Genomic DNA, 17,823 nt, shown 5'->3' on the forward strand with positions numbered 1-17,823 from the left:
AAGATGTATTTCCACAACTTCTGCGATAACTGGCAGCTATTTGGAGAGAACAGCCTCAAGATAATGACCTTACTAAAGAAAAGACAATTGTAACTTTTCAAAAGCCAGTAACCAGCAGAAGGCAAGAACTGACATGCTGGGCAGCCCACATCCTGCACCACACATTGCACTCCACCACCTGCCCAAACTAACAGGTGACAGAACACTGGGGCAGCATGAGGATGGAGATTTTGGAGATATGAGTAAGTCTGGAGAATGTTCTAGTAGCATAGTGGATCACTGAACACAGAAATGAGTCCTCACAAGCTCTGCTTTTGGCAGAACCCCTTGTATTTACTAAAATCCAAATTATCATGCATTTGAAATGGAATTTAGGATCCATGGGATTTGGCCTATCCTTCCCATTCATCTACGTCACGCAGCTATCTGCTCATGTGCTCCCTTATTCCCTTTTGACCTTGTACCAAGCATTCTGTGCTAAAGCTGGCATGTTCTGGTCAGCAACGTCGCACAGAACCAAACACCACTGGTCAAATTAAAGAGGTGTCAAGTATCTGTTGGATGATTATCAGAAAACAACATGCAGCACTTCTAGATTTTATTCTGCAACTTTAGCACATCCTCCCTCAATGTTCCTCCTCTATGCTTCAAGCTCTTTTTCTAATTCACAAATATTTGTGCAAGTCTTTCACTTCAAACAATATTTTTATATACAGAAAACATTAAAGCAAAACTGAAAGTCTCTAAATAACTCATTTAAAAAGTTGCCAGATTTAGAAATGGCTGACTGCTGTTACTATTTACAGCCACGTAGAATATCAATATCTTCATTAAAAGTTATCTACAATTTATAATACTAGTCTTAGTAGAATTTTCATATATGAAAGTATATGAAGACAAAATTACAGACTGGAAAATATTAATGAGACTTTGATTTCATACTAGATCAAATGTTTTCAAAATTAATACTTTAATAGAAAACACTACTTATATATGCATTAAAATATATCTGTGATGGGTGGACAGCAGAATGTCTTTCTTTTACACTTTCCCTCAGTGGCAAATGAAAATAAGAAAAAGAAATTCAAATTTCATAAGAAAAGAAGACGCTAGGCAAACTTCCTGTGTGAAAGTTTTCAGCTCAAATAAATCTATCCGTTTACAAGACTGGGGACCTGAAAAGTGTAAATACTGTCTTGTACTTGTAAAAAGTTGTGTCAGTTGTTTATTTTCTTGGTTTTCTCTTTATTTTACAAATATCTCCTAAGTTTGCAAGCTTCAAAGCTAATCTGAAATGTGTTCTTGTTACATTCAGTGCTCAAAATGGAGATGCTTTCAAGAAGGCCAGTCTTTAAAATCCCTGGATCACCTGCTGAAGAAGTTTTAACTCTGCAGTAAGGAACAGCAAGATCAGTTTTGTCTTCAGAGCAGACTTTGCAGCAAAGGAGTGTGAAGCTACACAACGAACAAATAGGAGTTAAAAGAACTAAAGAGCTACCCTCTGGTCTGTACAGCAAATGAGATACAGGACTGAATGGGAAGGAAAAAAAGCAGTATGCCTTGCCCTTAAATACCTGTGCCAGTACCTGCACACAAGAGAGGAAAAAAATGATTAAACAAGCAACTTAACTCTGTCACTTCAGAGTGTTTGGCTGCCTAGCTTAGAAATGTCCAGTTTCTGAACGTCGACATGATGCATGGGTCACTTATACACCTATAAATGATGCACATGGTATTTTACACACTATTTAGAGACAGAGAGAGAGATGGAATGTTCCCCAACTTCTATTCAAGGAATATGGATGCCTCACGATATAGCAGAGAAGTAATGTGAGAACCTAAGTGCCTCCTCCAAGCTAGTCCCTTCTAAATACCCCCTTATCTTCCCTTTGGAGCGTCCTGCACTTGTCCTGGGGGCACATCCAAGCTACATTCAGGTAAGAATAGCTCTGGATGTTCTGCTCAGACATAAACAACTAAAACTTTGTACAGTACAAGAAGTGACTTTGCTCTGTTCCCCCTCATTTTACTGCATGTATAACAGCATTCTGGCAGACTCAACATTTAAGTCTGAATAATGCTATTAAGCTGTACATATAAACAGCGAGACTTTAAAGTCTGAATAATATTATTAAGCACCATGCTGAATACAGAATTGGTAATCTGTGTTCAAGAGCCATTGTGACTTTACAGTGATTCATCTCATCCTGTCAAGGTTTATTACTACATGATACAGGAAAATTCAGCTTAGAAGGTACCAAGGTAGCCAGGTTCCCCTTTAATAAAAATGTCTCCAACAAAAACGGAAGCAGAGTAAAACATTTTTGAAAACATTAGACAAAGGAGGGTATCATGGGGGATACCCTCATTTTCACAAGTGGCAAAAGAAGCCAAGAACACGGAATTTTTTGAAAACCAGAAAGTCTTTCACTGAAATACATGTTCGGTGGAAATCTGCATAACTTGCCCTTCTAAGTATGTGTTTATTTTGCTGCTCAGGTGACCCCACTGAAACTGAGGGGATACTGTAGAGCACAAGGCTAAGAGGCCACGAAGATGAGAACCATCTAAATGCTTAGATATTCATCAGAGCACAACCTGCCTGTGGGCCAGGAATCCCAAGTAAGACAGCTCTGAGCAATCAGCAATTCTGCATTTGTCATCACAACTGTTTTTCTGCCATCTGATCAGCGCCACATGAGTCCTGACGAGATGATTTCTTGGAGTGGATTTTCAATCACCAAACCAATTAATTTTACAGAGAGGACGGTAACAGAGTCAAATGCATTAATCAGACGTCCATCTGGAGACACATCTTCTTTTTCCAAGTCTCCTTCTTTTTGAATATTTCTTCAGCTCTTTTCATTGACAGACCTGAAGTGAATTTGGGAGAAGGAGGTTTAAACTCACCTCAGGATATTCGCAGCAGTGTTGAAAAGGTACCATACTGCTCATAACGGCTGTTCCCAGAACTGACATACAGGCCATTTTGTGATCTGATACCCTGGTCTTCTGCCAAATAACTGCCTGAAACAAATGGCACAGAGTCAAATTTTTGACATTATATTTGCTGAACTCATGTCATGTCTATGAACATGCATATGCAACTGCACACACACTGTATATGTAACATTCTGTACCCTGACCCTCTGAAAATCACAACTTTCAGTGTTAACAGATTCGATATGGTACCTTTTGACACGTCTTCTGATATTGTATTACTTATTTAGACACACAGCAATTGGAAAACTAAGAAAAGCTTGTATTCATGCTTGTTTTGCAGCTCTTCTGGAATTCTGTACCTGAGGGCCACTGTTAAAACCAAATCACTACAGATATTACTTCTCTACCTAGATATACAGCAATGGCTTTGTGCTTTTCCTGAGCAGTTTATGAAATGTCTCTCAAAGGCTGGTCAATATTTGAAGGTGGGCACTGCAATGCTTAAGTTACTTAGACCAAAGAGGTTGTTTTGGTAGAGATCAGGCTGTTACCTGTCCATCCATAGCTCTCACCATTTAGAAAGAAAAGCAGTTTCTAAGGAACCACATATTAGGAAAACAGTTATTTGTCTAATGAAAACTTTGTACAAATTAGAAGGATGAAGGACCATCTGCTGTATTAGCTATATGTCTTGAAATATTATTACAAAGACTTAATAAATACAGTAAGGCAATATGAGCTGCAACTTGCAATAGAAGTTACTTGTCAAGTCCACTTATGCATACAGAAGGTATTACCTACTTTGGGAGGTGAAATTTTGTCTATCACTAATTAGAAGTCCTATGCCAAAGAGTCACAAATTAAATTTGAATCTGCTGACTTTCACTGCTGTGTATCAACAATAAAAACATTATCCTTGGTTGGTTTTCTGCTTCTAGGCAACTGAGACTGCTATACTCTGGCCCACTTCATTTTTGCTACTGTTAGCTGCCTGAGTGTATTCAATATGCAACCTTTAAACATAAAAGGAAAAATAATGCAGCATGTTGCATTTTAAGTTGGATGTTACAGTGCTGTTTTAAGTTGGATGTTACAGTGCTGTTAAAATTTATACTTTCAGTAGGTACTAGGTGTCTAGTAAATTCAAAATGAGCTCACAGGCTGTTCAGTGAAAGGATGGTGAGAGAGCAAAAAATACACATGCACGCATCTCAAGAAATGCTATACATAGCCTTAAAATTCCACCTGTTCAGTGGAATATTTTCTGGCCTTCAGGGGTGAATTCCACAGGAGAACATGGTTCTCCTGCAACATGATATTCCCTTCCTACAGGACAGGTGGAATTGTAAAGTTTTGATACTGTTGACCCTAAAGTATTTCCCAAATCTTTAATTTTCCAGTTTCACCTACATTCTGCAGCATTTGTGAAGTGGGGCTTTTCAGTCCTGCCTGAATGTAATTCATCTACAGAGCAGCCTATCTGCACATGCTGGGTCACAGCTCAGTTATTCTACAGTGACGTGAACCCCTCAAACATAAAACACAATTTACACCGGGGGGACAGTGAACAGAAAAAGGGGAGAAGGAGAAATGAGTAAGCAGAGCCACAGGCTGGGTATCCACAGCTCTGGCACGGACTCCCCCCGTGCTCCAGAGGAGGCAGAGGTGAAATACAGCCTGGGGCTGCCTCTCAGCCTCTCTCCTCTACACCTGCTCTAAGCCTCCTCAAAGACATTCTGGAGTGTTGAAAGAATCTGTCCTCTTCTTTACAGCTCCTCTTATAAAACATATCCTGTACTGCTTCTATTTTAAAATTGATTACTTAAAATGGAAACAGAAAGTGCCAAGTGATTTTTTTCTTTACTGGATATATTTTAAATTAAATGCATGTGACCAAACTGAGAAAGACACTTGTTACATGACTAATATAAACATCATGCTGTTTATTTTAGGGTATCCTAGTGTGATGCTGCAGGTACAGATATAAATCTTAGCTGCTGATTAATGCAAGGTTATTACACAGCTTGACCTGCTAGAATGGCTGATACTCAGAACTGTGAGAAGATCACTTGAGTAAGGTGGTTTTAAAGAAACTCTGAAAAAATGAGAATTTACTCAATGCAAACTTGCTAAAAGTAGATACTGTACTAGGTTCAGGTTGACTTTTTAAATAGTCATATACTTACCAGATATTTATACTCAGTACTACAGACAAAATTTTAGGAAATAGTTACCACTGTAGGTTAAATTAAAGCCACAAACTAAAGAGGCCATGCAACTCCTAGATTTGTATACTATATAAAGACGGAATAGAGTGTGTATTCATTTTTAGCCCTGACTGCACATTATGAAGCAACAACATAGGAAGAGCTGGTAATTTACAGAAAATTATTTTTCTAGATTCCCCAGATGTATCAACAGGCATTAAAAAATCAGAGAAACAATGCCTGTTCCATTTCATTTATTTTGGAAAGTGTTGCCATGAGGTTCCTGCAATACCCTATTCTTTTAACCTTGCTTATACCCTTTAGTTTACCTAAAAATACACCCCTTACACACCCCCCATATTTTTTTTCTAGGTCATATAAAGCGGGTGTCTAGGATGAGCCAAGGAAGAATCTGACTCTAGTCAGTATGATGACGCTGCAGAAGCAGCCTACTCAAAGATATATTATTACATATGGCCCATCTTAGGTTCTGCAAGAGCTAGCCAAATAGATTCCACCTCTCTGTTTCATTGAAGGGGATTGCACGATCCAGATCTTACAAAATGTCATAAGCAGATAAAATCTATTGCACATATGCAGAAGATAATGATGTGTGTGTCTGTGTGTACCTATTTCTCCACCCCATGCAGCCCTAGGACACAGGCATGCTTTTGTGCAGGATGACAATGTACATTCCAACATAAATGATTCTATGACCCCACACACACATGGCCTAGGCATCTGTTATTTCAGGAAGAACACATAGTGCAGAAAGATTCCTTGAAAAATGGGCAAAATGTGGAGAAAGAGTGTGCAACCTCTTCCCACTGGGGTCCCCACTATATAGCACTAGACAGAATTAAGAGCTGCTCAGCATTTGCTTCTTCAAAGACCCCAAGGAAGAACAGAGGAGAAAAAAAAAAAAAAAAAAAAAAAAAAAAGCAGTTGCTCTGTATCTCTAACTATCCTTCATGTTTTAGAATTTCTACCAGCAGCTACAGTAATTTGCAATCCCAGATAAAATCTTAATCAGAGCTGGGACCAGATGCTGTTTCCAACTGTGGTTACTTCAGCACAATTATGATGCTATGAGTTAAACTGACTCCTTCCATTTACCTTATTACTACATAATGGCAGTGCACTTAGACTTTTAGTACCCAACCCCCACCTATTTTCTTTATTTATTTCATGACAGTCATATTATTCACCCTGTAATAAAGTTTGAGGGCGTAAAAGTCTAGTTGAGCAAGTGGTTGTACGTGAGCTGTAGGCTGGTAACATAAACTTGAGTTAGCTCTTTTAAAAAAAGAGAACAGCATTTCACAGTCTCTCTAGTTTTGTGCTACATGCTTCAAAAATCCTGTCATCCTGGCATCTGAGATCTCACTGCAGATAACTCTTTGGGCCAGTATGCTCCTTAGCTTCTTGACCTAAAACCTAATAGCTTATTAGGCTTCAGTTGAAAGCATTGCTGCCCATCTGTTAAGAGGGTACACCAACAGGAACAAAACTAGGCAGCAATATCCCAAGTTCGAACTGAGCCCAAGGGAAATAAAACCACATCATCCACTACAATGTCCACAACCTCTTCATCTTAATGATGACAGACACCCAGCTCCAAGGGCTGGCACATGCCCTGCAGTGGAAGAAAACCTATCTGCTAAGATCAAAACTGATCAGTATGAAATCTTCACCACATTCTTTAGACTGCCAGCCTTGAAAAGTGCTGCCATTTTTCAGCTCCACACCTTGTGTCCTGTTTTAACCAATGGTAACTTACCTTACTAAAAGGGAACCCTTACAAAAACGGCCCTTGAAAACAGAAATCACAACAGTTTTTCAGTTTACCTTATAAAAAAATTAAGCAACTAATCAATTATTTTCCTAGATATTTTATACTCATCCCTAAGGAATCAGTAGTCCCCTCCATTTTATATGTGATGCTGAGTCAATTACCAGTGGATGGATATGTGCTGTAGAGAAACTCAAGGCACCATTTTTTTCCCTCATCAGATGCAGCTATGTACCTGTCTATTCCACAGGCATCAGATATTTGAGTTATCAAGGGGATTTGTTGAAAGACAGTCATGTTCCACAGCACTGTTCATTCTACAAATTCCGGTGTATTCCTTACTCAGATTTCCCTTTCGTGACACAAGAGCACCCTCTCAAGAAAAAGACTTTCTTGAGCATGACACAGTGGAGAAATGCTTGGATTTGGGAGTCGGGAGTTAAGTTAGGAGAGGAACTAACAGATACTACAAGGAGCCAAGGATCTTCATCTGGAAACACCTGTCTTCAAAGCCTTTCAAGTACTGCAAAGACTGTTGAGAGTCATATGCTTTTTGATTGCTTTAATCACACATGTTCAGCCACGGGTGTTGAGAGAACCTGATCTCTCATGACCAGGTGACCCACCTAGTGCATGAGGGGAAGGCTGTGGTTGTAACCTAAACTTCAATAAAGTCCTGGACACCGTGTCCCACAGCATTCTCCTCGAGAAACTGAATGTTCATGGCTTGGACAGGTGCACTCTTTTTGGATACACGCTGTCTGGATGGCAAAGCCCAGAGAGTGGTGGTGAATGGAATGAAATGCAGTTGGCAACTGGTCACTACTGATGTTCTCCAGGGCTCAGTTCTCCTGGCCCTCAGGGCCAGGCCTTTAACATCTTTCCCAATGATCTGGTGAAGGGGACTGAGTGCACTCTCAGTAAGTTTGCAGGCAACATCAAGTTGGGTGGAAGTGTTGATCTGCTAGAGGGCAGGATGGCTCTGCAGAGGGATCTGGACAGGCTGAATTGATTGGCCAAGGTCAATGGGGTGAAGTTCAACAAGATGAAATGCCAGGTCCTGAACTTGGATCACAACAATGCCCTGTAGCACTACAAGCTGGGGGAAGAGTGCCCATTAAGGTGCCCAATGGAAAAGGACGTGGGGGTGCTGGTTGACTGCAGCTGAACTTGAGCCAGCAAGTGCCCAGGTGGCCAAGAAGACCAATGGCATCCTGCCCTCTGTGAGGAACAGTGTAGCCAGCAGGACCAGGGCAGTGATTGTCTTTCTGTACTCAGCACTGGTGAGGCCACACCCCAAGTCCTGTGCGCTGTCTTGGGTCCCTCACTACAAAAAACACATGGAGGTGCTTGGAGCGTGTCCAGAGAAGGGCAATGGAGCTAGAACACAAGTGTGATGAGGAGAGCCTGAGGGAGCTGGGGGTGTTTAGCCTGGAGAAAAGGTAGCTCAGAGGCAATCTTAGTGCTCACCACCTCACAAGAGGTCATAGTCAGGTAAGGGTCAGGCTCTTCTCCCAGGCAACTAGCAAAAGGACAAGGGGAAATGGCCTCAAAGTGCCCCAGGGAGGTCCAGGTTAGGTGTTAGGAAAAACTTCCTCACTGCAAGAGTGGTTAGGTATTGGAACAGGCTCCCCTGGAAGTGGTGGAGTCACCCTCCCTGGAAATGTTCCAGCACTGAGCAGATGTGGCACTTCACAATGCTGTTTAGTGGCCATGGTGGTTTTTGGTTAAAGGTTGGACCTGATGCTCTTGGAGGTCTTTTCCAACCTTAATAATTCTCTGATTCTGTGAAAAGGTTCCTTCCCCCAGAGGGTGGTTGGGCACTGAAAGAGACTCCCCAGGCCTGTGGTCACAGCACCAAGCAGGACAGAGTTTCAGAAGCACTTGGACAACTCTCTCGGGCACATGGTGGGATTCTTGGGGCATCCTGTGAAGGGCCAGCAGTTGGACTCAGTGATCCCTGTGGGCCCCTTCCAACTCAAGATATTCTAAGATTCTATTAAATTCTGCTTCTCTAGCAGGAGGAAAAAATAAATAAATAAAGCCTCCTAAACAATCAAAGTTCTGTCAAAACCCAGTTTCCAATCCAAAACTGTGATTCAGAAAATGTGCAACATCACAGTGATTTCTATTTAAATAAATGGAGGTTTAAAAGCCCGTTGTACACCAGCAGTTAACAAAAATTACATTATAACAGTGACAAAGTACACTGCTAAATAAGAGGGAAAATTCCCATGCGGCTTTGGAAACATCCTTTTTTCCACTAACCTTTTTAAGCTGACAGTGTGAGTGCAAAAGCCTCGCAAAGGCACATCTCAGATTCTGCAACACACGCTGCCTATGTGAAACAGTAATTGTTTTGAGATTTTAGACATATACTATGCTGTCATTTGAAAAAAGTGATGGATGAGAAACTGGAAACCTCAAGGAATTAGTAATAGGATATAAAGCATTTCACCTCTGGGTCACCAGTTCAAATTCAACCAGGTTGGTAGTGACCAAAAGTAGTTACCATCTGGCAGCTGTTCCCTGGCTGATGTAAATTGAGTTGAGGGTCTCAGCGCATTTCCTAGTGGACAGGTGTCCTCGGCACAAAAAACCACCATAATTAACTCTCTGTTCGGCTTTTTCAGCAAAGCCACTGAACAACGAATAGAAGCAAAGACTGAGCTGTATTCCAGGTTGGCATGGAAGCATGTTGGCTGCAGAGCACTGCAGATTCTTAATCGTAATTCCTCCTTACATTTTAAGACTCACAGATTTGCGAGGGATTTCATTCATCATCATTACATTAAACAGAGTAGCCTTTCCAAATCAAGCTAGAGTTTATGTGCTGCTATTCCTGCTCAATTCAGATTTCTTTTCAACATGCAGCTACAGCAGAGCTGGGAAGCACAATGAATAAATGCAAAGTATCCTGACATTATTAAAAATGGTAAATTTATCCTAACACACTTAATCTCAAAAAATACACGCTTATTACAGAGGACAGAGACACAGAAAAACCCTCGGGTTTGGATTATTTAATACAAACTGTTGGTTAAGATTATACAACTTTGGGAAGTACAGGAGACTTACTGTAAAGAACACATAAAGATGGCATCCTTTAAGTCAACATCACCAATGAAAGGGGTTTTGGGGAAGAATACTAACCACAGTTATTACAAGACTTTTAAAATGGACTTTGCAACCAAAAGTTCTGACTCTTGACTCTCTTAAGAAAAAACAAGAAACAGTTCTAGGCAGAATCATGTGTGACCAAGCTTCAAAATGTTATGTGTGAAAAACACCAGAAAAAAAAATTCACTTGCACCAAGTTTTCCTCAACAGAAACTGGAAAATTTACTGAGCCTACTCATGGCCCATCTGTACTTTGCACAAGACATGGGACCAGTTGTGCACAGTATGATCTGCTGATAGGCACCATCTAAACCATCTGTTGCTGAAAATTTTTTTGCTCTATAATACCTAGTATTGTTAAAATAGGTATAGTTACCGGGTGTCCTTGCTCATTTTGGCATTTGTGGAATCAAGGCAACTGAAACAGAATTAAATCACTCCATATCAACAGTCTTACAAAACAGAAGGGTTTTTCTTCAACATCAGTGGTTTGTAGAGACTGAGCCGAGGGCTACTGGTATTAAACAGAGAAGAGCGTTTTAAAAACTGCAGTTCCAAAGAAGAGCTGGAACTACTAAAAGCTGTGTTTTTACCACTTTAGGTGAAACACAGCCAGAGCTCACAGGTTGTTAGAACACAGCATTTGGGGCTGAAGGGTTTGAGACAGTTTAAGCAGTAGCTGACTTTGAAATGTTCTTAACACGCCTTCAGATAACATTAACTTTAAATAAACTTGCTGAATACTCATGTAAATTATTTCCATTTGGCTGTCTCATTATTCAATATGCTTTCAAGGAACATGGTGATGAAAGAAGAAAAATACCTCTTTCTAACATAACCATACTGGCAAGAGGATCAACATTATCAGTATTCAAAGAATGTCTTGGCAGGATAAACCTTCATAAAAAAGAAGGAGCACTAGCTAATCCAAGTTGTCAAAATAGCAATAGTACTTCAAGGGTTGATCTGCAAAGTGATTCATTATTTATTGCTAATGCAAACAAAACATTCTGAGCAGAAAGAGCAATTGAGTGTTTCTTATCTTGGAAAGCCACTGATGGATAGTCCACAATAAATATATCTGAGGAATAGGGAATATCTATTTTCTTGCCCACTAAATATAAACCAAAGGATGGAAGAGGATTGTCTGATTTCTTTTCTGTGAAGATCCACACTTAATGGCCATCAGTATTTTCCAAACTAACACAGACATGAGATGTAGGAAGAAGAAAAAAATTCTGGAAATTTCATTCAAAAGCATAAGACACACGCCTTTTGAAAGAAACCAATCAAACACGGAAGTTCAATATGCAATGTAGCATGCATCCTAAAACCATCTGTACTTCAACAGCTCAACAGAGGCCTGACTTGCCAAGGCAAGTTTCTGCTGGAATCAATCAAGTAACCATTTTCAGATGCCTACCCTCAGATACTTCATGACTGCTTCAGCCTTACTACATCCTTCCCCAGTAAAGCCTTTCACAGAATCTATGCTTTCACAGAATGGTTTGGGTCGAAAGGGACCTTGCAGATCATCTGCTTCCAACTCCCCAGCCACAGGCACCTTTCTTAAGACCAGCTGCTCAAACTCCATCCATCCCACCACTCTTCTTCAACTTCATATAAAATACAGAACTTTAAAAACTGGAGGGATTTGGTTTTTCTGGGGGAGGGTTGGTTTTTTTTTTCTGGTGTGGCTTTTTTTTGAAGTGCTAGTTTTCTAATTTATTTAGGAAACTTCCTTGAAAAACATTTTCATTTACACTTTTTTCACTTACTATATTTTCTAGTCTTTCAGTCCATCTTTCCTTGTCTCCTTCTGTAAATGTTCATCTCTGCTATCCTCTTGCTCTTTTAAGCCCCAGAACCTGATCATACTCCCAACATGTATCTTCTTCTATTGCAACAGAAAGTACTGGCTCAGCCTCAAGAATCTGGGGTTCTAAGAAGTCCTCTGAATAATTGCATATACAATCTGTCTTTTAAATGACTCATAATCTATGAGCTACATAAAAAATAAAAGTATTCTAAGGAGTTGATTCTCTCTCCTAGTACATTTCTAACAAAAATATAACACACACACACAAAGAATCACCAACACTATTCAGCAGAGTATTACTATAGCACAGTTATGCTGTTGTGCCTGTATAGAAAAAAAACACCTTCCTGATACAAATTAATAATTGTAATGACAACAATATTTAGCATATAAAGGCAAAATAAATAAAGCATATTCATTTTCTGTGATAATACAAATTCACCATTGATCTACTGCAAGTTGCTACAAACTGGAAATTCAGAATTTCAAATTTCTTAAGGGGTCTGATACAAGTGACTTTTTATTTTGCACAGGATGCCAATAGCAGTAGAAAGAAAGGAATCTGAATTCAATTTTTTAAAGTTCAGTTCACTTTTTAACTTTAAAGCATCTCCACATGCACAGAGACAGACTACACTTTCTGTTGACTTAAGCCTTTAATTTTCTTGTCTCAGCAATAGCTACCGAGCGACCTCTTGTGATGAAATGTTTGAGCACTTTCTTGCCTCTTTTCCTTTTTTAAAAAAATAAATTAAACTAAAAAAGGCTGGCAGTGCAAAAGGAAGAGTACAAAAAACCAGCACCATCTCTGTCATTACAACGAATGAAACTTTTTAACCTATTCATATAACCCCTCAAATTGGGTATTGAAGAATGTACCTCTGGAGCTATACGAGATGCGCAAAAAACCCTCCAATGTGCAATGGCAACTACCATGCCACTCTTCACATCATTTTTGCAGGAAGTGTTGAGAAAAATATATGTGATCACCTTCTTGTACCTTGCTGCCACTGTATTAAAATAAGCAGAGAAAAAAACACCCCAAGATACTCGATAGTCTGATCAAAGGGATGAAATCAAAATACCATAAAGAAAATCACATTTGTGACTTGTTGGAGAGGGCAAAAACAAACCACCAAGAAGACAAAACCAGTTTTATTAAACAGCATTTGAAGCCAGTATTGTGAACCACTGGTAGATATATTGAGGAGCCCAACACAATCTTGGAAGCAGACACCCCACCCCGAGATTTCTGGTTTCAAATTCTCAGTGACCTCAATGAAATAAGACAAGTAGCTACTCTTTCTCAGCCTTGAAATACTAATTCTGTAGCCAGCTTTAGTTTTTCACAGTATCTACACAGTGATACTTAAAAATACATACATAAATACAATCAAAGCATGTTAAGCAAGTCCAGAAAAAGAAGGGAAATCTGTTGTCATTTCAGAGAAGCACGTAGTGCCTTCTTGTACTCCCACTGAAAAGGAACTGAAATGTGAATGTTTGACTCATGGGGTAACTGATCAAGTCTCAATAAGCATGACAAATACGAACAAGCAGCATTATTTTAGGACAGAAACAGAATTGCTGAGGGATCTGGCCACGAGATGTCACTCTCTACTTGGTGGCAACTCGGAGGTTCATTAGCACAGCCTCCCCCTCAGAGGTGTGAAAAGCTGGGGTACAGCTAATGAAATTTGGTTTGTTCAATTTGGGTCAGGTTAAGATGAACTGCTCAACGTGTCATTTCTGTGATGGAGAATTACCATTCAGCATGGAGTGAAGTCAAAGTAACCTCCAAGTAACCTCTGCATTCATCCTCCCAGGTCTAAACCACGAGCAACCCGTTCAACTAAAGCATGTTGTTATAACATGTTACTGTTCTTACACCAATGACAAAAATGGTTTTGAACTTTCCAGCCTTTTAAAATAAAATCATTGTTATGTACTGAGCTCTTATGACTCAGAATACAGCAAGCTGGCTGTGTAAACTATAGCTTCTGTCCAGGTGGACAGCTGAAAACAAGAAGTTCTGCAAGTTTGTTCAGGTGGCTTTGCTTAACATTTTATCAGGCCCCGTGGTCTAGTAAGCTCTCATTTCTTTGTTTGCAAGATATCACCAGCTTCTTTACTAACCACTAGCATGTAAAATAATTTTTATACTTCATGTATCTAACCAGGCATCTGTTGCAAGAGACCAAAAATACCTGAGCCTGAGTTTTAGGAGTTTAACATCAAAATCAGTAGCCATTATAAATATACACCTATGAAAGGAAAAAGTAAGTGAAAGTCCAAAACAAAGCCATGATGAAAAAAAAACTTTAGGAATGAAAGATTTATATAAGTACATAAACTGCATGGATTCATCAGAAACTGATCCTTTAGACAGCTGACAGAAAAACCTCATTATTACCTTATTATGTGTTAATGTTATCCTCAGGTCTGGTTTTATGATACCATATGCTGTCAGTAGCTCCTGGACTTTTTTCAGTTCTTCCTTACATTTTCTGTTTGTTGAGTAAAACTGCTTTCTCACAGGAAAATTCCTAAACAAATTTAGGACTGTTACCGTAGTACCTGCAAGCGGGTGATAAAAAATAAAGTAGAAATTACACTGAAAGCAAATCACTGACTGGATACTGAGGAAACTATTTTTACTTGAACAGACAAGTTTGTATGCTGCTGCACTAAATCAGGTTATCAGCGTGAGAAGAAATATACCAAATCAGCAGTCACCCCCTCAAAAGGTATCTCAAGAATTTTGATTCTTCTCCTTTATTTAGAGTTACGACTGCAACATTAAGCTTTCCTTCATACACACTAACGATAGCAAGAATCAGCACTAAATAAAGCTGAAGACTCTTTCAATGCACAAGTTAGCCTTCATTAGCAAAATGATTAATTAACAGACAAGAATCTAATCACACATATCTGGAGGCAAATGAACACCATGCTTCACTAAGGGCCTTCACAAGCATTCGCTTTAGGATAGTACCTGAAGTGCCAAATATCTCTGCTCAAGGTACAGTACACAGCAGGAGGAGGAATATTCATCTACTAACACAACCACATAAATGCCTAGCCCATAAGGATATTGCAAAGCATTAAATATGTCAGAGAATTCAGAAATTTCAATGAAAGGCAAGGCATTGCAACCTGCAGTCATTCTGGCTGTGGAAAACACTACACAGGCTAAATCTTAAAAAGAATCCTCAGTAAAAATTAGGTACACATCCTTCCTGCAGGTTAGAAGGAACTGTGACTTTGCCTGGTCCTACAGCCACGCTGCTTCCAGCAATTCTTATGTATGGCAGCAGGGCAACTCTTCCTCCTTTAAACAAGGATTTTGCTACATAAAGAAACATTACTTTGGCCCTGAAGAAATTTTTCATATACAGACTTGGAGCATTTAATTTTTATAGGATTTATTTCCACTGTCAGCTTGAAGAAGTGAGTCAGAGAAGGTGAAACTAGTTTATAATTACAATCTAGAACAACTTCCAAGACATATCATTTCTTATGCTATGACAACACATTCTCAGATGACAGACACAAGGCAAGAAACATTTACAGCTGCAAAGATTTCATACTCAGCCTTCAAGTACCCAACAGGTATTTCAACATCAGATAGAGCCTCAGAGAAACACAAGATACATCTGTCACCTTGCAGCAACACAACAGTGATAGCCTACCTTGCCCAAGGTGGGAAGGCTTTTTAGAGGTTACATGCCCATTGCTATCCAAAGCATACTGAATGCTGAAATCATCAGCAGCTGTCTTTGTTGTCACCAAAACCTGAAGAGAGGGATTTAAAAAAACCCCTAAGTTAATCAGGGATAGACAAAGTACAGAATGAGCTTAGATAAGCTTTAATACCACACTTACCACTCTGTTACTTTAGTCACCATAATTACATTTAATTAGTTTATAAAATTTTTCTTCAACAGGTATTTCTTACAGGCACAGAAACATGACACATTACTTCACATGTTTCCTGCCATTTAACTAAAAGCATTTCTATCACATTAATTCACAGAGCACAGCAGTTCCTGCTATCTACAACACACACTGCTCTATTTTCTATTCTAGCACAGATTAAATAAACTTTATCAATTGACAGTTCTGCGTTTTTATCTTCAGTGAAACAAACACACAATGACAACTTAAATTCATGTGAGACTCCACAAACTTAAAGGCTACTCTCAAACAAACAATATATTATCTTTCCACACCTAAACATATCTGGCAATCAGTCACAGCAAGTTTTGTAAGCTATTAAGGTAACACAGATTGCTTTAGCAAGAGCAGTCATAAATCAGAGTTCAGGTTCCAACATTGTGAATAACAGAACCACTGCCTTTTAACCACCTGGAAGACAAAGTTTAAGACCCATACAGAGTTTCAGGATATTTTTGGTTTATTTTTGTGTCTCACATGAATCATTCAGCATTCAGTCATGCCCCTGGAAAGAAAAACAGTAATTGATTAACTGGAGATTACAGTATTGCAGACCTACTTAAGGGCCAATAGTAAAGTACCTTCAAACTGAAATTTCAGGGGGCAGTTTGGGTAGGCAAAACACAATTAATGCCAGAAGCGCTAATTAACGTAATTACTGATACAAGGAGTAATACCTATTAAAGCACTTCATACACTCAGGCCACCTCCCATCTCTTATGAAATGTACCATAGAGCTGATTAGAAGCTCTGAACAGATGGCATTCTGCTCTGAGAGCTCATTAGAAGGAACCAACGATTGAGGTCTGTCATCATCTATCAAAACACCGACACGTTTGAAAGCATCTTTGGAAATCTCCATCCAAATACACAACCCACTCCTGCTCAGTGCAATGTGAAGGCAGCCCAAGGTACCATGGAGCGAAGCTGTAACATCATCTCTCCTGACCTCAACAGCTGATGGTTCCAACCAAACACAGGCACTGGTTTCTTCCCGCACCAGCTAATCCTCAGCAGACTTAGATCCAAAACTTGACCTCGGTGCAGTGTGAATTCAGAAAGGGAGAGCACAAGAGAGCTGGCAGATGCCGTGCCTTTAGCAGCCTGAGCACTTTTCAGATGGTTTTGAGCAAATATATTTACTTTTAGCCAACAAGTCAAGTCACAAATATTAGTACACTGCCAATCCTCTTAACACAAACATAAGGCTCAGACTCAGATAGGTCAGGTAGCAGGTTCCTGTTTACTCACAGGGACAAAGTTTGTGCAATTGCAGTCACATACATGTCAAAGAGCAATAAGGAGCCCAGCAAGATCCCATGACTGCTGATCACCTAGATAACAAGGCAGAAATTGTTATTGGAATGGTGGCTATGTGGGCCATCAGCTCCCTGAAATGGCTTCTGGCCATGGCCCGCAGCTCCTCCCTTCATTTACCCTAACTCAAGTAGCAAAGCCAGCCATACTCTTTGACATGATACTCCCTGATACAAAAGGGAAGAGACTACAACACAATCAGTCTGTTACCTGTTCTGAGTAAGCAAAACAAACCGCTGTGACCCGTGTGACAGAAGGGCAGGACTGACACAAATAAGAAATTCAGATGACATGGTTTCTGGGGCCGAGGAGAGAGGCAGCACACACAAGCACATCCCCAGCAAGTCACTGGAACATTTAAACTCTTTGCATAGAATAAAACTTTCATGAACACATACAGACAACAAAAATTGTAACACAAAGGCTACACGTTTACAGCAAGTGCTCACCTCTGAAACGCTGCAAATGGATCCCAAAGCTTCCCCACGGAAACCGTACGTTGTCAGCCTTTCAAGGTCCTCAGAAGAGCTGATTTTTGAGGTGTAGTGTTTAATTGCCATAACTGGAACATCATCAACCTTGATTCCACTGCCATTGTCTCTTACTTCTATTTTGCCAAACCCGTAATTCTCCTAAAACAAAGAACAAAACACAAAGGAGCAGTAAAA

General features: G+C 39.7%; 1 protein-coding gene across 7 annotated transcripts in view; it reads right to left on the reverse strand.

Annotated features, from left to right (window-relative positions):
• The window catches only part of PMS1 (PMS1 homolog 1, mismatch repair system component), a 43,749-nt gene that overhangs the window by 19,857 nt on the left and 6,069 nt on the right, over positions 1 to 17,823 (reverse strand). For all 7 annotated transcript variants that reach the window (XM_040070339.2, XM_040070335.2, XM_040070334.1 and 4 more), the window contains exons 3-6: positions 17,605 to 17,787; positions 15,574 to 15,676; positions 14,295 to 14,458; positions 2,911 to 3,027 (exon numbers count right to left, since the gene is read on the reverse strand). In XM_040070339.2, the coding sequence (XP_039926273.1) occupies positions 2,911 to 3,027; positions 14,295 to 14,458; positions 15,574 to 15,676; positions 17,605 to 17,787 (567 nt within the window). The remainder of the gene's footprint in view (positions 1 to 2,910; positions 3,028 to 14,294; positions 14,459 to 15,573; positions 15,677 to 17,604; positions 17,788 to 17,823) is intronic.

The sequence above is a fragment of the Hirundo rustica genome, chromosome 7 (genome assembly GCF_015227805.2).
Source record: "Hirundo rustica isolate bHirRus1 chromosome 7, bHirRus1.pri.v3, whole genome shotgun sequence".
NCBI classification, from domain to species: Eukaryota; Metazoa; Chordata; class Aves; order Passeriformes; family Hirundinidae; genus Hirundo; species Hirundo rustica.